This window comes from Tupaia chinensis, unplaced genomic scaffold, assembly GCF_000334495.1.
Source record: "Tupaia chinensis unplaced genomic scaffold, TupChi_1.0 Scaffold146140_1, whole genome shotgun sequence".
NCBI classification, from domain to species: domain Eukaryota; kingdom Metazoa; phylum Chordata; class Mammalia; order Scandentia; family Tupaiidae; genus Tupaia; species Tupaia belangeri.
Window position 1 is genome coordinate 1,207,430 of NW_006205995.1, and position 26,492 is coordinate 1,233,921.

At 47.0% G+C, this 26,492-nt stretch overlaps 2 protein-coding genes across 4 annotated transcripts in view; one reads left to right on the plus strand and one right to left on the minus strand.

The window, feature by feature from the left end:
• The window catches only part of LOC102497137 (RNA polymerase-associated protein LEO1-like), a 26,704-nt gene extending 9,213 nt beyond the window's left edge, over positions 1-17,491 (plus strand). The window contains exons 2-10 of the mRNA XM_006168742.3: positions 972-1,063; positions 2,272-2,417; positions 3,371-3,455; positions 8,266-8,360; positions 9,070-9,204; positions 11,861-11,996; positions 13,589-13,736; positions 15,497-15,591; positions 16,802-17,491. Of these exons, the coding sequence (XP_006168804.1) occupies positions 972-1,063; positions 2,272-2,417; positions 3,371-3,455; positions 8,266-8,360; positions 9,070-9,204; positions 11,861-11,996; positions 13,589-13,736; positions 15,497-15,591; positions 16,802-16,864 (995 nt within the window). The 3' untranslated portion in view covers positions 16,865-17,491. The remainder of the gene's footprint in view (positions 1-971; positions 1,064-2,271; positions 2,418-3,370; positions 3,456-8,265; positions 8,361-9,069; positions 9,205-11,860; positions 11,997-13,588; positions 13,737-15,496; positions 15,592-16,801) is intronic.
• A 2,052-nt stretch (positions 17,492-19,543) lies between these two features.
• TMOD3 (tropomodulin 3) overlaps positions 19,544-26,492 on the minus strand; it is a 74,072-nt gene continuing 67,123 nt past the window's right edge. For all 3 annotated transcript variants that reach the window (XM_027768388.1, XM_006168743.3, XM_027768387.1), the window contains one exon: positions 19,544-22,756. In XM_027768388.1, the coding sequence (XP_027624189.1) occupies positions 22,722-22,756 (35 nt within the window). In that variant the 3' untranslated portion in view covers positions 19,544-22,721. The remainder of the gene's footprint in view (positions 22,757-26,492) is intronic.

A 26,492-nucleotide genomic window follows, 5' to 3' on the forward strand; every position in this document is an offset into this window, starting at 1 on the left:
AGGGAGAAAGTGCCTTTAGAGTAACTGTATTGGTTATTTATTGCTGTGTAACAAATTGCTTCCAAACTCAGCATCTTAAAATAACAAACATTTGGGACCAGTAGTTGGCATAATGGCTATGTTGCTGGACTCTCATGTAGTTGGCCACGGTTCGAGTCCTGGACACAGTGGCTTAAACTCATGCCGGGTGCGTGTGCGTGCGTGCCCAAGATCCCAAGAGGAGAATGGAGGAGAAGGGATTGCGGCGTGGTCAACTCCCCCGGGAGGGGGTGATTTCTTGCTTTCTGTCTCTCTGCCTCTCTCTGTCTTTCTGGTGAGTGCACGTGCTCTATAGCAAAAACCTCTCAAAAAACAAACAAAAAAAAACAACAAACATTTAACATGTCACAGGTTCTGAGAGTCAGCATTGAGGAATGACTTAGCAGGGTGGTTCTGGCCAGGGTCTGTCAGGAGACTGCAATCCAGGTGTCAGCTGACAGTGCAGGCTTGCCTGGGGCCATAGGACCCCTTGTCAAGATGGCTCACGTGGCTCCTGGCCAATGCCTCAGTTTCTCACTACGGTGCCGAGTGTCCTCACACCATGGCAGCTGGCTTTCCCCAGAGTGACCCAAGAGAGAAAGGGCAAAGCAGGAAAGCCGCAAGGTCATTCTGAGCCTACCTGTGGACGGGAGGTTGTATTCCGCTGGTCACAGAGACCAGCCACAGCACGGAGGTGGACAGGACCACACCAGGGCACGAAAAGCAGAGACGGGACTCACCAGGAACCGCCAGGAAAGCTGGTGATCACAGAGACGTTGCCTTTCGCCAGCCCCTTCTGCCTCTTTCCTCTCCAAAGGCGTTCTGCTCAGGTTGGCTTAGCGGAGCTCTGGCCCGTGAACCCGAGAATGTGTGTGAGTGACAGGCCAAGAGCTAATGCGTAAAGAAACTTAGTTAGAGAAATTAATCCTGCACGTTTCCCTCCGACCGTGAAGACTATAGTGGGACCATGGATCTGTTTGGAGATATCGATGACATTTCTTCAGAGAGTGAGGATGATCGCCCCCCAATTCCAGGACCGCCTGTTGTAAGTATTATCTCTAATCTCAACCAACCCCACTATGCAAACCTCAGAAAGGAAGTTGCAGAAGCTGGTGGGCCTATCACTTTTCTTTTCTTTTCTTTTTTTTTCTTTTCTTTTCTTTTCTTTTCTTTCTTTCTTTCTTTCTTTCTTTTAAATTAATTTAATTTAAATTTTTTAAAGATTTTTGCCATAGGGAGAATATGCTTGCTGAAGAGAGACAGAGAGGGAAACTGAGAAATCACCTCCAGAGAGGACGGTCCCACCACAACCCCTTCTCCAGTCTCCTCTTGGGATTCTGGGCACACATGCACACACATGCCCAGAGTGTTTTTCAAGCCACTGGCTCTGGGACTTGAACCATGGAGTCGATCATGTGGGGTCCAGTATCTTAACCACCATGCCCCCTTCTGGTCCCAGGTCTGTCTTTCTCGTTGAGAGGTGACATGGACACTTGAACATCTGACGCATGGGTGGCTTCCTTAGCTCTGTGGGAATGTCTGGATCTAAGAAGGCACAGGAGAAGCTGCTCGGAGTGGGGGGATGCCAAGTTGTAGGGACTGAACTGTGAGGGCTCCTAACCAAACACCTTTGATTGAAAGGGTCTTCTTATTCAGACCTGGGCCAGGCAGTGTGGCTATCTTGCTATTCTTCTCTGGTTTCTAACAGCGATTTAGGATTAGTGTTTTGAATCACTGCATGTACATGGCTGCATGTCTTATGCAAAATAGATATGTCCAAAAAAGAGAAGCGCGGGCCAGCAGGCGGTATGGTGGTTAAGGCACTGGATCCCACGTGGCCGACCACAGTTCAAGTTCCAGACCCAGTGGCTTGAGCATCATGCCAGGCACATGTTCCTGCGTGCCCAAAATGCCGAGGAGAATGGAGGAGAGAGTGCAGTGCGGCCATCTCCCCCAGCGCAAGGGGTGACTTCTCACAGTCCCGCTCTCTGGCGAGCACATGCACTCTATGACAAAAATCTAAAAAAAGGAGAATAGATCTCTCTCCCCAGTAACGCAAGCTCACAGACCTGGCTTCCCATGGTGATTTGCGTGTTCATCGGTGAGGGCTTAGCGAGAGGCTCGGAAGGGCGGCCGACTGTTCCACCCCGTGAGGGTGCCCACGTGCTCCTTCCCGTCAAAGCTGCGCCTTCCGAGTGGAGGAGTAGAGGGTGTTTCTACCTCTTCAAGCTCTCACTTCTGATTTCTTTCCAGGATGAACACGGAGTACCTCAGGGCCAGTGGAAGAAAGAGCCTGTCTCTGAAGCCAAAGTAGAAGTCGAAATTCCCAGCATCAACTCTGATTTAGGAAATGGATTATATTTCGTTAAACTACCCAGGTTTCTCAGCATAGAACCCAAGTAAGAGGGCTGACGGGATTGTTTCAAGATGTGGCTATCTTGAAACGACGCTGAATGTAAATATTGGGTTGTCGGGAAAGTTGGAAAAGTCATGACACAAATTTGCATAGAAAAACAGAAAAATGCATCCTGCCTTTCCTGACAACCTCGTATTTTTCCTCTGTTTATCGGGGTTGACTCTTCACAAAGATGGGAGATTTCTCACGTACTCTGAAAAAAAAAAGAAATTTAAAACAGGCAGTGATAGGAGAATGACTAATGCTAATCATTATTCATGCTATTCATTTTTTTAGCATCTTGTAAGTAAACGCATCACAACTGACCAAAGTAATTTTCACAAGTGCAAAGCCGAAAAATTGGAAAATGAGAGTAAGAAAGTCTGAGAGAGGAATCACAAATGTTCAGTGCACAAGCCATGGCGGATCTAAGAGAGGGTGTGGCCAAGTCGTGTCAACGAGTATTACGCACGGAGGCCCCTGCTGAGAAGCTTGTGTGCAATTAAACATGACACGCTTTCTTGAAAGAAAAAACAGATGACATGTTGCCTCTACTTTAAAAGATTTTGAATTATTAGTCACATTTGAGTTATATTCCAGCAATGTGTTTTAAAAAGAAATTTTGAGATTTGGGGGACTTTTTATACTTGCTTGAAGGTTAAATTGAAGTTATTTGTCACCTTCGATTTTTAAAAACCCAGGCACCAGCAGGTGGTGTGGTGGTTACATCACTGGACACTCCCACCTGGCCAACAACAGTTTGAGTCCCAGGCCTGGTGGCTTCCTTTCTCACTTCTCTCTCTCTCTGTCTCTCTCTCTCTGGTTAAATTAAAATAAATATGAATAAATAAAAATAAAAATAAACCTATTAGTGCATGCTGTAGAGATGAATCATTTATAGTATTAATTATACTTATTAGTAAACATGGCTAAAGTGATATTAAAAATCATTTCTAGACCTTTCGATCCTCGATTTTATGAAGATGAATTTGAAGGCGAAAAAATGCTTGATGAGGAAGAGAAGACCAGGTTAAAATTAAAGGTAGCGTCCGCAAATGGTTCCTGTTTTGTTTTTTAATTTTTTCCTTTATAAATTAAAACATGGTAGCTTGAGACTCGAGCTTAGGAAAATGATCTTTTATGTTGCCCGTTTAATCAACAAATAACTCTTTAGAACAAGGAATTGAACATTTAAAAAAACATATTTGTAGGAGGCCAGCCAGGGACGTGGTAGTTAAGGCAGCTGGACCCCAGCTGGCTGACTGGGCAGTCTGAGCCCTGGATCCAGCAGCCTGAAAACACGCCAGGAGTATGTGCGTGCCTGCCCGAAGTCCCTGGAGGACAACGGGGGAGGAGGGATGGCGGCCTGAACAGTCCCTCCAGGGGGAGGGGGGCGGGAGATGGTGACTTCTTGCTTTTCTTTTCTCCTTCTCTCTTCAGTGAGTATATGCGCCCACTGGCAAAATTTTTTTTAATATTTATCTTTCGGGAACAGCAGGTGGTGTGGTAGTTAAAGGCACTGGACTACCACAAGGCCAACTGCAGTTCAAGTCCTGAACCTGGTGGCTTGCTTTCTCTCTCCCCACACCCTGGTCTGATGAAAACTGGAAAACAACAACAACAACAACAACAACAATAATAATAATAAGTGAAGTTAATGAAATAATTCTTAAAAATACATTTATTTATAGAAGGTACATACTTCCCACCCCCATTTTCTTTTTTCCTTTTTTTAATGAGATAGAGAGGTGAAGTGGGAGGGGCAGGGAGAGAAAGAGAAGTTTGGTATTTTGTGTTTTTTTTTGTTTTTTTTAGGTTTTTAGCCTAGGGTCTTTTCATGCCACCATACTCTGCCACCACCAGCCTCCCAAGCAGCCATGATTAGTCATGCCCACAGGTGTGCCTGGCATACCTGTGACCCTTCAGCTCAACCTGGGGTCTATACTCAAGGCCTTCCCGTACGGCCCCAACATCACAATCAGAGCCTCACCACCTCTCCCGCGCAGCTGGGCAGAGACGTGGATTGGTTCATTGCCCACCAGAGAGACAGGCAGTAGGGGTGGGCAGGGAGGGAGGAAGCACCCACCCCCAGGGGAGCGTGGCCATGCTGCAATCCCTTTTCCTCTCTCTTCTCCCTGCTGCATGTTTGGGCATGCATGGACATGAGCATGGCATGCTTCTCAAGTCTCCAGGGCTGGGACTCAAACCAGAGATGGCCGTGTGGGGTCTTCTGGCTCCCTTAACCACCAGGCTACAGCCCCAGCCTGCCAGGTACTTTTGTCAGGGCCTCACCACACCTTGATCATCTGGCTCGATCTCCCGTCAGCTAGGACCTGAGGCATGTACCGCTGTCCTGGCCTGTTTAGGCTGGACTAGGAACCGAACCCCGGCCTCGCACACACCCTCAGCCACAGCACAAGGGTGCCGTCCTGATGCATCGCCACACAGCCGGGCTTACATACCTTTTTGTTAGAAAGAGATATTTTGTTGTAGGGCACATGAGCTCGCCAGAGAGACAGAGAGAAATCACCCCCCAGGAAATGGTCACAAAGCAATCCCTTCTCCTAAAAACAAAATAAAAGGAAGAAGGAAAGAAAAAGTGACAATTCTACAGGAATGAAAAAAGGCAATGTAGGGAATAGCAGATGGCAGAATGGTTACTTTGCTGGACTCCCATATAGTCGACTGCAGTTCGAGTCCCGGACCCGGTGGCTTAAACTCATGCCGGGCATGTGTGCGTGCGTGCCCAAGATCCCAAAAGGAGAAGGGATTGTGGCGTGGCCATCCCCCCTAGGGGGTGATTTCTTGCTTTCTGTCTCTCTGTCTCTCTTTTTCTGGAGAGCACATGCGCCCCTATAGCAAAAACCTCTCCAGGAAAAAACAAAAAGAGAAGTGTCTCAGGCTCTCCGTGGATATTTATTTATTTATTTATTTATTGTTAAATAATGATCTTTTATCTTAACTTTATTTATTTTAATTTGACCAGAGAGAAATAGAGAGCGAGCAAAAGAGAGAAAAAGCAAGCCACCAGGTCCAGGACCCAAACCATGGTCGGCCATGTGGGAGCCTAGCGCCCTTAACCACCCCGCCACTTGCTGGTGCCCCTCTCTGGATATTTAAATTACGCACAAGAGGAAGCCTTGCCAGGAGTGGCTCCTCCCTGGGAGACTGGGAAGGCAAAGCCCTACTGCTGCTGTAAGAGGCTGCTGTCTTCCTTGGGGGTACCCTAGGAGCTTCTGCCAGGGCCCCGGCGGTAGCTCTGGGCAGGGGCAATCCGTATACTACCTTGAGACTTGGGGATCCCCTCCACATGGGTAGGGTAAATCTGGGGTTCTCAAACAGGGCAAAGCACAGGTGTCAGGCTTTACTTTGTTGTCCTTGTTTATTCCTTAACTGTTTTTCATTATAGGCCCAGAGCTTCTGTCCTCACTAGCCTGAGGCGCACTTAGGCAGCCCTTCTCTCACTGGGCTCGCGGCCCTTCAAGTGGCCTTGTGACAGGCAGAGTCTCAGTTTTAGCTGTCTCCCTCTGCTTCTCTGGTTTGGAGCTTGGTGTGTCTGGTAACACAGCCGGAATCACACGTAGCTTTAGCTTCCGCTGAGACGAACTGGAGCCAGGGAGGAGGCACACACCAGCTGCAGCGGTGCAGGCAGCAGGGGCGCGGCTGTGCAGTGCTGAAGGCCAGGCCAACGGGAGGGCTCTGGGGTCATGACCTGGGCCTACCCACATGCAGCAGGTGCCTGTAGTCCTGGCTGGCTGCTGGGCTGGGAGAGGGATTGTGGAATGAAGTCCCTGTGGAGGGTTTTTCCTCCTGCCCGCCCCAGGGAATAAATAAAATAGCTTAACAAATAAAAAGGTTTTGGGGTTGGCCCCATATCGCGACAATCAGGCACGGTGCAGAGGAAGCCAGATCCCACATGGCCGCTTGGGGCTTAAACCTGTCCCTGTGGGCTCTGAATACACGCCGGGCTTGTGTGCAGACACACCCGCGATCCCGATGGAAGGAGAAAAGAGAGGGGACCGGCGTGTGACCTGCCCCACTCGGGGGCTTTCTCTTTCTACTTCACGTGTACACGCAATACTGTCATAATAAAGAAAATACAACATTAAAAAAATTTGGAACCAGCAGTTAGCATAATGGCTATGTCGCTGGACTCCCACGTAGTCGACCGCGGTTCGCGTCCCGGACCTGGTGGCTTAAAACTCACGCCGGGCGCCTGGGCGTGCGTGCCCAAGATCCCGAGAGGAGAATGGAGGAGAAGGGATTGCGGCGTGACCATCCCCTCTGGGGGTGATTTCTCGCTTTCTGTCTCTATGTCCTCCTTCTCTCTGTCTGGTGAGCGCACGCACCCTATAGCGAAAACCTCTCAAAAAAAATTAAACAAAATATCTAGGTAGTTCAACGACCTCTTGGTATTTGAGTGGGCAGGCCTCAGTGCTACTGGATTAGCTCTTCCTGTGTTGGTAAGCTGATTGTATTAGGGCCAATACTTGGCATCTCTCAAGGGAAAAAGTAACATGGAGCTCCAGGGGTCTTCTTCCTTCTTCCCTTCTCTCCTCCTTCTTTTCATTTTCTCTCTCTCTTTTTTTTTTTTTCTGTGACAAATCGCTCTCCCCCCACTCCCACGGGATGGCCATCTGCAATCCCTTCTCCATTCTCCTTTCGGGATTTGGACACACAAGCAAAGGTGTGGCATGTTTCCCAACTACTGGGCCCGAGACTCAAACCACTCAGCCAACTATATGGGATCCCGCTGCTGTAACCATGCCACTGGTTGGCCCTCTTTCTCTCTCTCTCTCTCTTTTTTTTTTGGAGAGGTTTTTAAGCTATAGGGCGTGTGTGCTTGCCAGACAGAAACAAAGAGACAGAACGCGAGAAATCACCCCCCAGGGGGGATGGTCACACTGCAATCCCTTTTCCTCCATTCTCCTCTCGGGATCTTGGGCACGCACATACGCCCAGTGTGAGTTTTAAGCCACCGGGTACAGCACTCGACTGTATGGGAGTCCAGCAACATAGCCATTACGTTAACTGCTGGTCCTGGCCCTCTTTCTCTTTGTCAGAAGACATGTGTGCTTACCAGAGAGCTGGCCAGCCCAGCTCACCCAGGCTGGCATGTAAACCATGGTTGGCCATATGGGAAGGGCTGGTCCAATTAAACTGGCTTTTTTATTTTTATTTTTTTAAATAATTATCCTATTTAACTTTATTTATTTTAATTTGACCAGAGAGGGACAGAGAAAGAGAGAGAGAAAGTGAGAAAGCAAGCCACCGGGTCCGGAACTTGACCCATGGTCAGCCATGTGGAAATCTAGCACCCTTAACCACCATACCACTTGCTGGCCCCTAAACTAGTTTCCTAATGCCTTTCTTTTCTTTTTTTTTTTTTTTTAAGAATTATTTTATTAAACTTTATTTATTTACTTATATTTATTTTAATTTTGACCAGAGAGGTACAAAGCGAGAGAGCAAGAAAGCAAGTCACCAGGTTCGGGACTCAAACCATGGTCATCCATGTGGGAGTCCAGTGCCCTTAATCACCATGCCACATGTGAGTCCTTAGTGTCTTCATTTACTTATTTATTTAATTTTTTAGAAAAGTTTTTTTGCTATAGGGAGTGTGCGCTCGCCGGAGAGACAAAGATAGAAAGTGAGAAATCACTCCCTGGGGGAATGGCCATGCTGCAATCCCTTCTCCATTCTCCTCTCGAGATCTTGGGCATGTATTCACATGCACCTGGCATGTTTTAAGTTGCCAGGTTTGGGACTCGAACTATGGTTGACTACATGGGAGTCCAGTGACGTAACCATTATGCCATCTGCTGGTCCCGTGCTTTCATGTTTTGAGCCAGGTAGAGAATACTATACGATGGAGGATACGCCGGGATGAAGAAGGAAATAAAATTAAAGAAAGCAATGCTCGGATAGTCAAGTGGTCAGATGGAAGGTGAGCACAAAACGCCTGAGGAGTGTTGAAAGGGAGGCCCAGTTCAAGTTCTCTGTGTAGGCCTTATTTTGGGGTCTTCTTTCATGGACAAATTGACAAGGCCCCCACGTAGGCTGGAGCCACCTGGGAGGGCTCTGGGTTTGAATCCTGAGTCTCCTCGCGCATACACTGGGCACCAGTGGCATGTCCGCCATCTTGGCTGGCTGCAGGGTGGGAAGACTTTGCATGAAGATTCTGTTGAGTGCCCACCCTTTCAGTCTCCCATGAGGGAAATAAAGGAACTTAAAAAAGAAAAAAATCATGAAATCTAGACCCCTGGCATTTTACCTTGGGGTTGAGTCAGGTGGCTGTGCTGGTGGGGGACTAGAAACGGACCAAGCTGTGATCCAATCTTGGCTCAAGACGGATCTTGCTGACAGGAAAGACTGAGGCTGGCGCCTGTCTGTGGGACAGCAGGCGGCAAACAGCAAAGCTGATGTTTCTGAAAAATTGTCACCTTTTGGCTAAGGAAGTGGTAGAGACTGGGGATGTTACCAAAAATTACATTTCCAGTTGAAAAGAGGATAGGTTTCACTTTGAAAATAGATTGCTTAAAGCGTCTTTTCTGTCTTGCTCGAGTCCAGTGCGAGGGCAGGATGGGCGGTTGCAGAGGGGAGCTGTGGGACTCACGGGCCGCCCTCCTGACACCAGAACTGTGTCTCGTTTCCAGCATGTCCCTGCACCTGGGCAGCGAGGTCTTTGACGTCTGCCAAGCTCCGCTGCATGGCAATTACAACCACCTGTTCATAAGAGAAGACACGGGGCTCCGGGGACAAGCCATCTTTAAGTCCAAGCTGACCTTTAGGTAACTGCTCGTAGCCACACGCTTGTACTTGCAGTTAAGGAGCAGCAAAGCCAAGCTGTGCAAAAAGCCAGCTCTTTCTTTCTTTCTTTTTTAGTTTTGTTTTTCATTGTCAGAGGGCACGTAATGCTCCCCAGAGAGTGGCAGAGGCAGGGAGGGCCCCAGGGCCAGCCAGCTCACCAAGGCCTGCGATCTGGTGGTGACAGTGTCTCCCAGTTTACTACCAGTGGCCATTTCTCAGAACCAGTTCAGGCTCTCAGAGCTCCCAGGAGACTGACATTTACCCCAGCGGGCCAGGACAGGAGTCGGCACTGATCAGAGCCCCCGCCGAGGCCTGGTGGCCTTGTCCCTGCTGCTCTGCTGTGCGCTGTGTTGTGTGTGCCTACCACGGACGTGACGGGCTGTGGTTCTCCTGTACCCGAGGCTGCAGAGGCCTGTGCCCAGGCAGAAGGTGCCCAGGCAGAAGGTGCCCAGCCGGGCTAGCTGAGCTCCTGGGGGGTCCTTCTCCCCTGCCCCCTGGGAGGACACACCCCAGAAAAAAGAGAGGTGGAGCTCGCAAGACCTGACAGAGGGTACAAGGGCTCTTTCTGGGGTGGTGGAAGTGTTCTAAAATCAGATGTGGTCACGGTTTCACAGCGCTGTGAATGAAAAGAATTTAATCATATACTAATATGCGTGAATGCTCAGGGATGTAGAGTATACTAAGTCTGCAGGTCTTCTCGGAGACTGTGAGGGACAGCTCTCTGAGGCTGCATAACCTTGAGGAAGGGTCTCGATCCCACTACTTTCCAGCTCCCTGATCTGTAAGATGGAGATAACACCCACCTCACAGGGGCGCTGTGGCAGGCCGAGTGATACATGGAAGTCAGGAGAGAGCTGGCCGGGAAAGGTGCTGCATGTTCAGCCTCTTAACACCTCTTCTAGGACCAGCAGGTGGCATGGTGGTTAAAGGCGCTGGATTCCCACATGGTTTGAGTCCCAGACCTGGCAACCTGCCCTCTCGCTTTCTCACTCTCCCTCTCTCTGTCTGTCTCTGGTCAAATTTAAATAATAATAATAATAATAAGTGGAATTAAATAAATAATTCTTTGAAAAAAATCTCTTCTAGAACAGCATCTTTTTTTTTTTTCTTTTGGAGAGAGGTTTGCTACAGAGCGTGTGTGCTCGCCAGAAAGAGAGAAAGAGACAGAGAGACAGAAAGCGAGAAATCACCGCCCGGGGGGGATGGTCACGCCGCAATCCCTTCTCCTCCATTCTCCTCTCAGGATCTTGGGCACGCACACACACGCGCCCGGCATGAGTTTAAACCACTGGGTCCAGAACTCGAACCACAGTCGACTACATGGGAGTCCAGTGACATAGCCATTACGCTAACTGCTGGTCCCTAGAATAGCATCTTGAAAGATACCCAAGGCTTAGCTTGTTTCTGCTTTCTTTTTTTATTGCCAGAGAGAGAAAGCACCCCACAATGGAGTGTAGTCATGCTGCAATCGTTTTTCCTCCATTTCTGCTTTCCCTCAGTATTTTGGGCACACATGTGCACACGCCTGGAGTGTTGTTGTTTTTAGAATTACTTAATTTATTATTATTTATTAGTTTGACCAGAGAGAAACACAGAGAAAGTGAGAAAGAAGCTGCCAGGTCTGGGACTCGAACCATGAACGGCCCTGTGGGAATCTAGTACCTTAACCACCACGCCACCTGCTGGCCCCACTTGGAGTGTTTTTCAAGCTCCCAGGGCTGAGATTTGAACCACAGTCGGCTGTGTGGCCGGCTCCCTGTGCCCAGGGCTTCCCCTTGGCACTAGCAGGGCTGACCCCTCGGTCTGTTCATCATAGCGGGTGCTCCACTCTGGGGTATTTGCCTTTACAGCCGCTCTCCACGTGGCTTCACTGTAGCCAGCTTCTCTGCTTCCCAGACCCTCCCTTCTCTCTGGTGGACTCAGCTGATAGCTGCCTTCTCTATCAAGAAGGGATCCTTTCTCGGGAACCAGCAGTTAGCCGTGTCGCTGGACTCCCACATAGTCGACCGCAGTTCGCATCCTGGATCCGGTGGCTTAAAACTCACGCCAGGCGCCTGTGCGTGCGTGCTCAAGATTTCCGAGAGGAGAATGGAGAGGAGAATGGAGGAGAAGGGATTGCGGCGTAGCCATCCCCCTGGGGGAGTGATTTCTCGCTTTCTGTCTCTCTGTCTCTGTCTGGCGAGCGCATGCGCACTATAGCGAAAATCTCTCCAAGGAAAAAAAAAGAAGGGGTCCTTTCTGCGCCAGGCCTCTTGTTCTAACTTTACTGTCTCCTGGGATGGCGGGAGTTCGTGCTACTGGGACCTGCCTCCTTGCCGTGACCCGTCCAGTTTTACCCAGATGGAGGGCTGCAGCTTCGGTCCGCAGCCTGTGCCACCTGGCATCTGCGCCACCCTTGTGGGGCTGATTCCTCGCTCTTTTCCTCCGGTGATTACAATTTGGCGTGTCCTCCTCCCCGTCCGCCTCTCTTCCATGCCACGCCCCCTTCGCCCCGCCAGCGCCAGCCGAAGGGGTGGGGTGAGGGGTTCCTGCTCAGAGAGCCTCGGGTGAGGCAGAGGGGTCTGCAGGTGGCTTTGCTGTGGTGACTGTCCAAACGTTTGTAGGGAAGAGTGAGAAGTTATTGTCCATTTCCTGCAGACCTCACTCCACGGACAGTGCCACACACAGAAAGATAGCAGGGCCACTTGCTATGAGAACTTTGAAGGCACAGAAAATTAGAATCCTACCAATGGCCAGTCATGACCCGGAATGCCAGCGCGCGGAACTGATCAAGGTACGTTTACTAATTTTTTTCTTTTGCTATAGGGCATGTGCGCTTACTGCAGAGAGAGACAGAGAGGAAAAGTGAGAAACCGCCTCCAGGGGGAATGGTCATGCCATAATCCCCCCTCCACCATCCTCTCAGGATTTGGGGTATGCATGCACACACACCTGGTGTAAATGTTTTTCTTCAAGAATTAATTTTATTATCATTTTAAAATTTGACCATCGAGGAACAGAGTGAAGAGGGAAGTGAGAAAGCAAGCTGCCAAATTTAATTTTATTATCATTTTAAAATTCAACCACCTAGCAACAGAGAGAAGAGGGAAGTGAGAAAGCAAGCTGCCAAATCCAGGACTCCGGCTGTGGTCCGCCATGTGGGAGTCCAACGCTTTAACCACTGCGCCACCTGCTGGCCCACCTGGTGTAATTTTCAAGCCACCAGGTGCATACTTCAGCCGCACAGTTGGCCAGGCAGGACCCAGTTGCCTTCTGCTGGCCCCGTGTGCTAACCTGTTTCTCCTGTTATTCTTAGGTATTAAAAGCTGTGTTTTCCAGAATATTAATTCTTATTGCCACTATTTTATTTCTTTAAAAAAATTTTTTTATTATTATTATTTTAATTCACCAGAGAGAGAGAGATAGGGAAAGTGAGAAAGCAAGCCGCCAGGTCTGGGACTTGAACTGCAGTGAACCATGTGGGAGTTTCCAGCACCTTAATCACGTCACCTGCTGGCCCTATTTTATTTCTTGTAGTTACCAGCTCCACATTCTAAGTGTTATAAACTACGATCATGCCAGTGGCTGCTGATGACATTATAGCACACAAGGGATACAGATGCTCTCTCTGAGATGTCAAAGAAAACATGACTAAAACAATTTTTAAGATAATTAATTTTATTTATTGTTATTATTTTTAATTTTATCAGAGAGACGGGGGAGGGGGGAAATTAGAAAGCAAGATGCCAGGTCTGGGACTCGAACCATTGTCTGCCATCTGGGATTCCAGCACCTTAACCACACCACCTGCCAGCCCAATTTTAACAATTTAACTTTCGGCAAATATAAAATTGTGTTAGCTGATAGGAAGGTCCAAAGAATATTGTAGCCTTCCAGACACTAGATCGGCCTTTTGGATCCCAATGTGTAAAATGCCAGACAGACTGAAAGAAATGGAGTCTGTGCTCAGGTCCCCCCTGACCGGGCCCTCCCCACCATGTTCCCAGGAGCTGGGGGAACTGGCTGAAGGTCGAGGTGACTGAGAACCAGGGGAGGCAGGTGGAGCCTGGGCAGGTCAGGATGAACAGAAGCAGCATCCGTCAGCACAGGGCTCTGCTGGGCCTGGACGGGGTGTCTCGGGCTGTCACTGCTCTCTGGGCTGAGGGACAGTACAGAGGACCGCGCAGCTGAGGACACGGCCTATGCCCGTTCTGACCAGGCCGATGTCACCTCCATGCCTCCAACAAAACCAACCCACCCACCATGTGGGGCTCAGAGATGGAAGAGGAGAAGCCTGGGCTCGAAGACACGGGGATGGTGTCATCCTGGACCAGGGTGGCTTCAGGTGTCAGTTTTCACGCTGATGGTTCCCTTGCTTCTTTACAGAAAAAAGAGGAGCGCTTGAGGGCTTCTACACAGGAGCCTCAGACAAGCCACCCCGGGGAAAAGGGGACCCCACGGGGGCTGGGTGCCTCCTCTCAGGACTCGGACTCTGGCAGTGATGACGACGATGAGAAGGACGAAGACAAGGAAGGTAAGAGGCCTTCAGCCGGCTGCCATGAAAACCCACTGCCGAGGGAACTGAGCTGAGTCGGAGGTGGGTGGCGTTTCATATCTGACCGCGCCGCACCGTCTGCACTGAACGCTTCCTCCTGACCTGCTGCTGGGACGGGACTGCAGACGTGCTTTTGTTTCTCCCACAAAACAAGGTTAGCTGTTGAAAATAAGGTGTTCCCAAATAAGGAAAATCAATGATATCATTCACATCACTGGGGACAACGTATACACAGGCAGTTCCCCTGGTTATAGGACTGAGAACCCACCGTTTAAATCTCACGTATGGGTACCAGCAGATGGGGTCGGTTACGTCACTGGACTCCCACGTACCTGACTGTGGTCCAAGTCCCAGACCTGGCGGCTTAAAACTCATGCCAGGCACGGGTGTGTGGGTGCCCAAGATCCCAAGAGGAGAATGAAGAAGAGATTGTGGTGTGGGCATCCCCCTGGGGAGGTGATTTCTTGCTGTCTCTCTCTAGCAAGCGCACACACCCTATAGCAAAATTATCTCCTAAAAAACTCTACTTTTAAAAATAGATAAATTTTACATCTTTTTCTTTTTTTAAAAAGTGGGTTTTTTTTTTAATTTTTATTTATTTATTTTAAAATCTTTCTGTTGTTGTTTTTACAATTCTCTGAGGCATGATGATAGGTGATCCATTTGCCTTCTTTCCATCTTCTTCTTATGTGCACTAATTGCTATGAACTTCCCTCTTATGATTGCTTTAGCAGTGTCCCAAAGATTATCGAAACTCATATTCTCATTGTCATTGGCGTCCATGAATCTTTTGATTTCAGTCATTATTTCTTCAGTAGTTGTGGAGTCATTCAGAAGTACCCTTTTTCTTTTTTTGAAAATTATTTAATTTTCTTTATCATAATGATTATTACTATTTTAAAATTTCTACAGGGCTCATGCGCTCACCAGAGACAGACAGAGGGAGGAAAAGTGAGAAAGGAAAGTGAGAAAAGAAAGCAAGCCCCCAGGACCAGAGCTGTGAACCAGGTTGGTCATATGGGAGTCCAGCACCTAAACCACCCTGCTACCTGCCAGTGCCCACAGTTCTTAAAAATTATGTATGTGGGGGCCAGCAGGTGGCATGGTGGTTAAAGGTGCTGGACTCCCACATGGCCAACCACGGTTCAAGTCCTGAACCTGGTAGCGTGCTTTCTTACTTTCCCTCTCTCTCTCCCTCTCTCTCTGTCTGATCAAACTGAAAAATAACAGTAATAATAAATAAATAAAATAATTCTTTAAAAAAAATTATGTATGTGAGGGACCAGCAGGTGGCGTGGTGGTTAAGGCACTGGACACTCCCACATGGCCGACCACGGTTCGAATCCTAGACCTGGTGGCTTACTTTCTCACTTTCCCTTGCATGCTCTCTCTCTCTCTCTATGGTCAAATTAAAATAAATGAATAAGTAAAATAAAATAACAATTCTTTTAAAATATACAGAGCAGTGACAAACTCAGAAATTAAAAAAAAAAAATTACGTATGCGAGGCCAGCAGGCAGCCTGGTGAGTCAGGTGCTGGACCTGCACGTGGCCGAGTGCGGTCTGAGTTCCGGCCCGGTAGTTTGGAACTCACACCAGGTGTGTGTGCGTGCATGCCCCAAATCCTGAGAATGGAGGAGCTGACAGCCCCCGGGGGTGGTTTCTCACTTTCTGGCAACTGAAGTGATTTCCTTCATCTGTGAAGGGCAATCCCATCTCTAAAACTCCTTTGCTTTCAGAGGAACAAGCCAGAATCCATTCATCAGACAATGAGGGATCAGAAGAAGACAAGGCCCAAAGACTGCCGAGAGCACAGCAGCTCAGCAGGGATGAGGTAAGACCAGATGTTCTCAGTACTAGGAGACAGTCTATCTTGAACCAAGGAGCCAACTTCTAGAACTTATGAAGATCTCACACTTGGGGGACAGACGGATGGACAGATGTCTACACACCTCACTGAAATTCAGTGAGATTAATGCAGTAAGAGGACTAAGACAGCCCTGAGGAGGATGATACCTATATTCAGGTGGGTCTTGGGAGGCTGCATGGAGGAGGAGTCCTCTGCCAGGTGTTAAGGAGCTAAAGCTCTGTGGGCACCCAGGCCAGGGCAGGCAGTGCCAGGGAGAGGGATGGGGCTGTGAGGGATGGCAGAGCAAGCCCTGAGACACGATGTGGGCAGGGCAAGGAGTCTACCACGTTCCCTGTGGAAACTGTCCTTAGTATTTGCATGAAGTAATAGCTGAGGTTACTCTGTTTCTGTGTTATTAAAACTTTTCCTTTAATCCTTTGTTTTCTTCTCACGTTATAATATCACAAGTACAAAGAAATTTTAAGGTTTTTTTTGTTCTGTTTATTTCTTCCAGGAAAGAGAGCCAGAGAGAGAAAGAGGGAGAGGGAGACAGGTACCCCCACAGGGCCTTCACACTGTGACCCACCCCGCTCAGCCGGCCAGGGTCACGTGCATGCACTTGAATGCCCAGCGTACACAGGAAGACCTCGGGACTCGAACCTGGGACCTTCCCACCAAGGAGCATTATGTGGCCGCTGTGCCTTGGCGGCTGGCCTGTCTTCCTTCCCTAAGAGAATGGCTGTCAGTGCCCACGTGCCAAAGCAATCCAGCCAGTGCTTTCTGAACACGTAGTTCACCCGATCTAAGTTCTGGAGACACAGGGACAAAGGTCGCAGTCACACAGATGGTTCAACTTGCACCATCTGTGCATTGGCCTTCTTCCTCTCTACACACACACACACACACACACACACACACACTTATAGCTTTAAAACTACAGAAGCACAAAATACAAACAATTCTTGTTTAAAAAAGTAGGCTTTACAATACTAAGTTTTAGTTCACAAGTCAAGTGATGTGACAGGCATGCCCATCAGCATAGAATGAAAAGGGGGTCCCCCAGTGCTGACCACGGTCCAAGGGCAGGCTCCAGACCCAGGCCAGCTGCGGGGAGGGCATCAATCTAAAGTGGGGAGCTATCAGGTCATACAAACTCCAGGAACGTTTTGTACTGACTTGCCATCTCATTATTCAGGCGGCGAGCCTTCCGGAGAGCGGAAAGCAGGGGCCGAAGAGCAAGAAAACAACGGAAGTGTAAAACGTGCACTCGCTGCACGTCACGTTCAACAGTTGAAGACATGAAATGACTTGTTTTGATCGAAATGAATTTTTTTTTAACCTTATTTTTGAATGGTTGCTTAACCTTGTTATGAATAAAAAACGTTCAAAAGCACGTGTGTGACTTCCATTTTTCTTTCCCAAACAAAACCATCTCAGTAAGCGCTGGCCCTGGGTGAGCTGACATTTCAGTGTTCTCCCGCTGCTCCCTGTGCGCCTCCGTGTCCTCCGGGCCTGGCACAGAGGTCTGCCGAGGTACAGCCCACATGGCCTCCTCCAGGGAGGTCCGCCCTGCCTTGTCCTGCCCCGCTGACTTTGGGCCCTTCTTGCTGCAACCTCCTGGCATGGCGGTAATGCCATTTCCCACACGGCCCTGTGACCCTGCAAGGGCAGACACGGCTTGCACATTTGGGACTTCGATAGAGAGCATCTGGGCCATTCTAATCCTCAGGATACCTCGGGGCAGGGGCGGGTGCTGTCATGCCAGCTTTACAGATGTGGGGGCTGAGGTTTAAAGAACTGAAGATCTCGAGCCAGCAGATTGCGCAGTGGTTGCGTCACTGGACTCCCCATGGTAACCGTGGCTTGAGACCCAGACCCAGTGGCTTCAAAATCATGCCTGGTGCGTGTGCATGTGTGCCCAACATCCTGGGAGGAGAATGGAGGTGAAGGGATTATGGTGTGGCCGTCCCCCCAAAGGGTGATTTCTCACTTTCCTTCTTGCCATCTGTCTCTCCAGAGAGTATGAGTACCGTAAAGCAAAAATCTCCTTAAAAAAACAAAACAAGGGACCAGCAGTTAGTGTAATGGCTATGTTGCTGGACTCCCATATAGCCGACTGCAGTTTGAGTCCTGGACCCGGTGTCTTAAAACTCACGCCGGGCATGTGTGCCCAAGATACTGAGAGGAGAATGGAGGAGAAGGGATTGCGGCGTGACCATCCCTCCTAGGGGGTAATTTCTTGCTTTCTGTCTCTCTGTCTCTCTCTGCCTGGCGAGCGCACGCGCCCTATAGCAAAAACTTTTCTAAAAACCAAACCAAACCAAAACAACACACACAGAAAAAAGACTAAAGACCTCTGTATAAAGATTTTTATCCTGAAGTAAAAAAATAAAATAAAATAAAAGTTGATTTCTGAGACAGGATTAGGATCTTACATGCACAGTGACCGTGAAGCTGAGCAGAGGCACTTGTGTTCTCATGGAGACAGAGAACCGAACTGCCTACCTGAGATAAGTGAGCATGATGAAGTTCAGAGAGAACGGCAGAGAGCAGAGGGAAACAAAGTGCTAGACCGGGTCGGAGCTCTGTGACAGCGACAACGGCTGGAGTAGTAGCCACCTAAGAAACATGTACTGAGTGAACAGACCACTGGTGTGACTGTGGGCAAGTCACTTACCTCCCGGAGGTCAGTGTCCCCAAGGAGGGAGGGTTTAGACTTGCCCATGTAAATCCTTAATGATTTAAAGTTTATTACATTTCTCTACCTCTGAGAATTGAGCACTACATTTTTCATTTTTTTTTTGGAGAGATTTTCACTGTAGGGTGCGTGCGCTCGCCAGACAGACAGAGAGAGACATAGAGACAGAAAGCGAGAAATCACCCCCCAGGGGGGATGGTCACGCCGCAATCCCTTCTCCTCCATTCTCCTCTCGGGATCTTGGGCACGCACGCACACGTGCCCGGTGTGAGTTTAAGCCACCGGGTCCGGGATGCGAACCACGGTCAACTACATGGGAGTCCAGCGACATAGCCATTACAGTACCTGCTGGTTCCAACATTTTTCATTTTTTTATTTGCCAGACTGTGTGTACTGCTAGAGAGAGGGAGAGGAGAATGTAACCCGCCCCCCACCCCCGTGGAATGTGGCCACACTGCAATCCCTTCTGCATTTCTCCATCCTGTTGGGATTTGGGGCATGTGTGTACAAGCACCCAGCACTTTTCTCAAGCTACAAGGGCAGGGATTAGAACCTTGTGGTAGGCCATGTGAGCTTCAGCTTCCTTAACTACTAGGCAACGGGCCAGCCTAAAAACTAGATTGTAAAAAATATGTTCTTTTTAGCAACCAGCAGATGGTATAATGGTTATGCTGCTGCACTCTCACATAATTGACTGTGGTTCAAGTCCTGGACCCGGCAGCTTAAAACTCACACTGGGCACATGTGCATGTGTGCCCTAGATCCCAAGAGGAGAATAGAGGAGAAGGGACTGAACAAGGCCATCCCTCCAGGGGGTGATTTCTCGCTTCCTGTCTCTCTGTCTCTCTCTGTCTTTCTGGCAAGCGCATGCGCCCTATAGCAAAAACCTCTCAAAAAAAAAAAGGGTGGATAATGAACGTCCAAGAAAACATCATCTTCGGATCTGCTGGGATTTTTTTTTTTTTTTTTTTAAGATTTTTGCCATAGGGCATGTGTAATCACTGGAGAGAGACACAGAGAGAAAGGGTAAGTGAGAAATCGCGCCCTGGGGCAGATAGCCACTGCGATCCCCTCACCTCCCAGGATTCCGGGCACATATTCACACGTGCCCGGTGTGATTTTCAACCCCCTGGACTCCAGACTCAAATCAAGAAGTCGGCTATGTGGGCTCTAGTGCCTTAATCTCCACGCCACCTGCTGGCTGCAAGGGTTAAACACAGTCTACAATAGAACATAACATTTTTATCAAAGTGTAGTTTTTAATTTAGCATTTTTATTACATAATGGAATCCCCCTGTTCTAAATGAAAACACTTAAGTTACTCGGGCAATTGGAAAACAATGACAAAGTTCTATTTACATGTAACTTTTCCAGAGCGCACCTCTTGTACAAAGCAAATGTGGGTTATTTCATTCAAACAAGAATTTGCAATTTTAATAACCAAGAGAACTCTCCTTGAAATCTCTAACAATTTGCTAATTTATTTTAACACAAAATGTTCATTTTGTCATTTAAATGAAAGGCACCCTTAGAAAATGTGTTTCACCTCTTGTTTAGGCTTCGGCTAGGCTGTAGCTACACGTACACAGCACCAAATCCATTTTAATAGCATTAATATTAGTGCTAATACTGATTTTTTTACATACAAATTTATGTAGACATTAGATTTAGACAAATATGGATATAAAATTTTACAAAATGAGTAATTTATATAAGCATTTAAAAAACAGGTGTTTTTAAAAAATGCAAATAATGTTTTTAGATAACCAAATTTAAATCGAGTAGACTATAAATCTTAAGGTCTTAAAAAATCTTTGGCTTAAAAATTAGCATTTAAAAATCTTAATCCATTTATCTGTTATAAAATTTTAGAGGGATTTGGAAATAATGAACTAACAGGTTAAGAGGTGCCATATTTTTAAAGATCAAAGTAAACACCATTTTTCTCCCTTTTCATTACAATTCTTGAAGGATTTTCTATGTTCCGTTGGCTAACCGTTCATATTTAAAGTAACATGAAAGAATCTTTTATTCAATAACAGTTCACTATTATAGCACAGAACTGAAATGGTATAAGCAAAATACTCAACTACTTTATACTTTGATAAATAAGTGAAGAAGACGCCCATAAGTATGATACAAAATCCTAGGTAGAGTCACACTTAACCTATATTGAATAAAAACCAAAGAACAAGCAACTTATGGGGAGAAGGGGAGCAGTGATCTGTGGACTTACAGGACAGTGTGGCCAGGGAGCCTGTCCGAAAGTTAACTGACCAATTATTTCTGGTACCTTAGGCACCTGCGCCATGCCTGACTCCCAGCCTTGTTGGGAGGGTGTAGTCTCTGTAAAGTGAAGTTCCATCAAAAAGTTGTATATGAAAAGAAAAAGAAGGGAGAAGGAGGGAAGGAGGGAGGGGAAGAGACAGGGAAAGGAAACGGAGAAAGGGAGGAAGGGAAGGCATGTCTGCGCAGGCCTGAAAGCTAGCGAGCAAGCCTTGATACTTTTGGAGGGGGGATCAGTGGCCTTTAGCCAAAAGAGAATAGTGCAAAGTTTCTTTATGGCCCCTTTTAAACATTGGATACTGATTTAAAACACGCACACACACACCAGAGTTCTTAAGGAGGCTGTAGCCTGTTAAGAAGGCATATTACCATAATACACTAGAAACTGCCTAATTCATTAAACCATCAATTTCAAAAAGTTTAAAAAAACCAAAAACAAACACACACACAAAAACACCTTTGATGTAATTAGAAATGAAATTGTTCCCTTCAGAAAAATCTCCCTATAAGTGACCCGCAGGCACGGGTTTTTGAGGCCAGGGTTAGCCGGATTCCCTTCCTCCCTGTCTTCTGTAGGTGTAGACACCTCTGCCACCTCCTGCTCCAAGGGCAAGTGGCAGGGACTGTTCCACAGCCTCACACTGTTCTCCTGCAGGGCACACGGCTCAACTGCTCACTTTAATACTCGGAGGGATGAGGATCGCTTTTGTTACAGAGAGGGATCTACACAACGTGGGCAGTACGTGAAGAACGGCAGCTCTCCTCGCTGGCTAGGAAACGCCGAGTGGTGACTGAACACCGCTGGGCAGCCCCGCACTGCACAGGAACCCACGTAATTCACACGCACGCCGCTCCGCACTCCCCTCAGTAACTGGCAGTGTAAGTGACCGCTCGGCAGGCGCCTGACCCTCGAGCTCTGTCGTATCCACTTCCTTTGATTTCATGTGTTATCAGCTTTCTTTTTTCTTTTACCCTAAATGACCGAGAGTTGGCTGTATACCTTTTTATGGGGAAGGAAACAGGTTTGCTTTCCACATACTTTTTTACAATCAGCTTTCACAAAAGTTTAATAATGCCCACATCATTCAAACTGTAATCAATTTAGACATAACACCACTTTTAAACAAAGTATGTAACCTGGCAAAGCTGATGACTATTTCAAACAACAACAAACAAATAAAATAAAAAAAAAATAAAGAAACCCTTAGGTGTTGCTGAGCCATGTGGGAGAAGTGCAGTAACCAGGAATGTGGCGAAGACCATGCTCTCTCCCGGATATCTGTTTGTGCTCCTAAACAGATCGCCAGAGTTTGAGTCATCTGTTTTAAAATTCTGGCATTTTGTCCTCTTGATAAAGAAAAACATGCCCTTGCCAAGTTCTTGCAATACAAAAAAAAAAAAAGAAGAAGAAAAGAAAAAGTCAGTCTCCAGGCCATAGGATAAAGAAAACTTTGAAGTGACTTATACCTAAAAGGAGCAATGACAATTTTGATGTCAGCAGTGTCCCTTTTTGATTTAAAAACATCAGCCCTTGGGGCCAGCAGGTGGCACTGTGGTTAAGGTGCTGGATTCCCACATGGCCAACCACAGTTCGGGTCCCAGACTTGGTGGCTTAAAAAGCATCCGAGGCGTGTGTACATGCATTCCCAAACTCCCTGGAGGAATCTGGGGAAGTAGGGACGGCAGTGTGCCATTCCCCCAGGGGGTGACTTCTCACTTTCCCTCTCTGTCTCTCTCGATGGTGAACACAGATGCCCTATGGCAAAAAAGAAAACAAAACAAAACCTCAGAATGTTAAAAAGTATTCTATATAAATGGTTTCTGAAACTTCTTTTACAACTGTGTTTTTTTCTCACTATATATCACTATAAATCATTCAACTAAGCTAAATTAAATTGATTTTAGCAGAAAGTAGAAATACTTCAAATTATAAAACATCACCTACTACCAATTTTACAATGTGAAACGGATAACAACAAACTAGAAAAAGATGTAGTTTAAACAAGACAAAACAAAAGAAAAAAGATTTCCAGTCTCTTCCCTTCTTCCCAGGAAAATTTTACACCTGATGTCACCAGCGTGACCCTGTGGTGACCTTCTGAAGTCTTCCAAAGGTGACGGCTTGACGGACTTACTGGTGGTCCCCTTCAACTCTTCTCTTGCGCACTGAGGAAAAAAAAGAAAATACCTTAGAAACCCCACTATTTAATGTAACAAACAAGCTTCTGCATAATCCAATGATAATTTTACAAAAGTAAAGTGTCCATTTCTAGTTCACAGGACCATTAATTAAAAAAGATTTTCTGTCATTCACCATTGCCGGTTACCTGTTGAGAACCGAGGGGCTTCGAAATAAGACTAGGTGTCCTAAGCTCACTGACACTTGTGTTTACGGCCGCAGTGCTAGAAATCTAAAACAGAATGGGCAGCAATCATCGCTGAGTCCTTCCACTTAACGAAAAAGGTATGCCTAGGTTTGGAAAAATGATTAACAAAGCACTGTGGTGAGACTCTGGAATGAGTTCAGGCAGCTGGGGTTAGAACGCACTGTAAGTGCCTATCTGCATGCTCCCCGGGCTGAACACTGCTGTGCATCTCCTCAGTCTGTGAAAGAACATGCCAAAAACATTTCTGTCCTGTTAAAAGGTAAGTGACTCCCTCTGTCTTCCAAATTTTTCTTGTCTCCTATGAAATCAACCAGTCAAGAGCTCTGACGAAACCACAAATGTGGTCATGAAAATCTCTGACCCTGGTCAAGTGCTCAGGTCACTACTGGCTACCATACACCGCGTGTGGAAGTGGCCAGCCACGTAGTCCAGCTGAGGGAGTACAGACGGGGGCTGTCCAAGGCCTCCTCGCCTTTGCATGGGCTGGTGACATCAAACCGCTCACTGTGCCACTGTGGTCACAGCAGGAGTCAGGGCGTTTCCCCTTGCTCTTACTTGTCAGCCACCAGAGAGCATTCGCGGGGAGTCACTGATTCAGGGCTCCTCAGCACTGGACCAACTCTCACAAACAGTGGACAAAAGGCACGGGTTCCGGGGACAGTGACAAGGCAGTGTGAACCATGGCCCTGCGGCACGTTCCTCAGTGAGTTAACTCCATGGAGACTCGCCCTGTCCCTGTAACAGGAGAGTGACAATACCCGCTGCTCCTGGCTGTGTGGTGAGGCACGATTAGTTGCTCTGTGGAGCCGGGAACGTAGTTCCATCCAAGGGAGGGCGCTTGGTTTCAGCACCCACCACGGCAGTTCCTGGGCGACCACGAGGCCCTGGTCAGCTACCTTTCTGGTGTGAAGGAAGCTTATTTGGCTATTGCAGTTAGAGGATTTGCATGCTATTGGTTTCCACACCTTTTCCAGTAAATTCCTCTAAGTTATTAGACTGTTGTTCCACTCCTTCCCCCTGTTATGTTTATGGAAGCTGGCAGGAAGGCAGCTGTCCTTTCTGCAGCCCAGTTGGCTGTTTGACAGAGGAACTGGAAGCCTGGCCGCCTGATCGCCTGGTCATGCTGGGGACACTGTTTTTGTGCTAGTCTGACTCTTGGCTTCTGCTTATTGGTCTTTAAAGCTGAGACCAGATATTGCAAGTGATGTGTATAAAAGCTTGTTTAGCTATTGGCTGGCCCTAGCCAGAACACAAACCGGAAGGACTAGGGATCAAGTTCCCACAAACATTTCTGTACTTATCTAATCAGTGTGCCTGACTATTTTAGTCTACATTAATTAAAAAGTATTTTCATGTGTTTACTGAAATATTAAGGGGAAAATCAAAGGCAGACTTGAGTCTTCAAATACAAACTGATCTGATGTATTTAGATCTCTCAAACATATAGAAATACCTGAAAGGTAAACTTCAGGTCATTCTTTAGAACATCTCAAAGAGAAATTTGAATTGCAGCAGCGTTTGGATGTTATGGCAGACTATTTCAAACATTAAAATGCATGTTATAAAAAGGACAGGTTATCAACAAGAGCTATGGGACAGAGTGCAGAAAACTGAAAAAACGCAGAAACTCGATTATGTAAGTTAGCACACAGATGATAATATGAGACTCAAACTGCAATCACATAGCACACGTCAACCACACAACCTCTTTGCCGTTACAGCCATGACGCTTCTTAGCTGGAGGGATGGAGTCGGTAGAATTATTTCAGTGAAAAGCTGAGAATAAGAAAACGAGAGCAGGAAAGAAGTTACCAAAACAAGAACACCACAGAACTGAGACAGTCCCATTTGCAAGGTGAAGAAAAACGATATGCCCGAGAGATTCTGTGCACATCTCAAGCCTCGTTTTGTGGTCTCTTCTGAATTACTATGCAGCTGATACCTGCATGTAAGCACACAGAGTCTCCAGCCTTTCCACCTGGGTCTACAGGCAAAGATCAGAGAGTATAGCCAAAAAATAATGAAACTGTGAGTGGACGGGCGGGAGGCTCTTGTTGTTAAGCACGATGCAGCAGAAGGCAATGAGGCAGAAGCCACTTCCGACTTCTCTTCCTTCCCTAGTATTTACTTGTAACCTTCTAGCAATTCCTCAGCTCACCCTCTAGGAGACAGGACTATTCATTTTTCCTATGAATTATTTGGTTCTGGTCCGATTTCTTTCCAAAACCCTTTGCACTGATGTAAGCTCTCAATATTTTATCACTAGGCGGTTGTGAATATGTCTTTTTTTTTTTGAGAGGTTTTTGCTATAGGGCGCGTGTGCTCGCCAGACAGAGAGACAGAGATAGAAAGTGAGAAATCACCCCTTAGGGGGGATGGCCACGCTGCAATCCTTCTCCTTCATTCTCCTCTCGGGATCTTGGGCATGCACACACACGGCTTGAGTTTTTTAAGCCACCGGGTCTGGGACATGAACCATGGTCGACTACGTGGGAGTCCAGCGACATAGCCATTACGCTAACTGCTGGTTCCCACGAATACGTCTTAACTAACCTCATTCCTATTTCTGAAACAGTAATAATAGTTTTTTGCACTAGCGGGTGGCGTAGTGGTTAAGGCACTGAACTCCAACATGGTCAACCGTGATTCAAGTCCCAGATCGGGTGGCTTGAAGTTCATGCAGGGCGTGTGCGTACATGCCCCAAATCCTAGGAGGATAAGAGATTGCAGTGGAGCCACCCCCCTGAAGGGTGATTTCTCACTTTATCTCTCTGGTGAGCCCACATGCCCTATAGCAAAAACCTCTCTCTTCTAAAAAAATAGTTTTTTAAAGTATCATCTTATTTTTTTTAATGTTTTTTTTTTTTTTTTAAATTTACGTTCATTCACTGTACATCATTACAGCATACAAAATGAGATTTTCCATCCAGAGTACACTATATATTGTCTCAATCAAGCACATCAACATACATGTTATTGTCAACAAATAATTTTCCATTTCTTGTTTAAAGTATCATCTTAATCATGTTGACAGTAGTAGCTATAAAGGCTCACAAATGCTGCCTACATAAAATCCAAACAAATCTAAGTGCTTTATCATGTAATTTTAGTGTCTTTTACCAACTCTCCCTCTTATTAATCTGTTAGTAGCACTTTTTTATTGTTTGCTTCAAGTAATAAATACTTATTGAAAGTTCGTTCTGGGGGGTTGGCAGGTGGTATGGTGGCTAAAGAGCTGGACTCACACATGGCCAACCAAGGTTTGAGTCCCAGAACTGGCAGCTTGCTTTCCTGGCAGCTTGCTTTCTCACTTTCCCTTTCTCTTTCTCTCTGGTCAAATAATAATAATAATAATAATTATAATTATAATAATAATAAAAAGAACCATTTTTAAGAATAAAAAAATAAGTAAGAAGTAAGTTCATTCGGGACCTGGCATCATGCTATAAGAGTCAGTTCTTGGGACCAGCAGTTAGCATAATGGCTATGTCGCTAGACTCCCATGTAGTCGACTG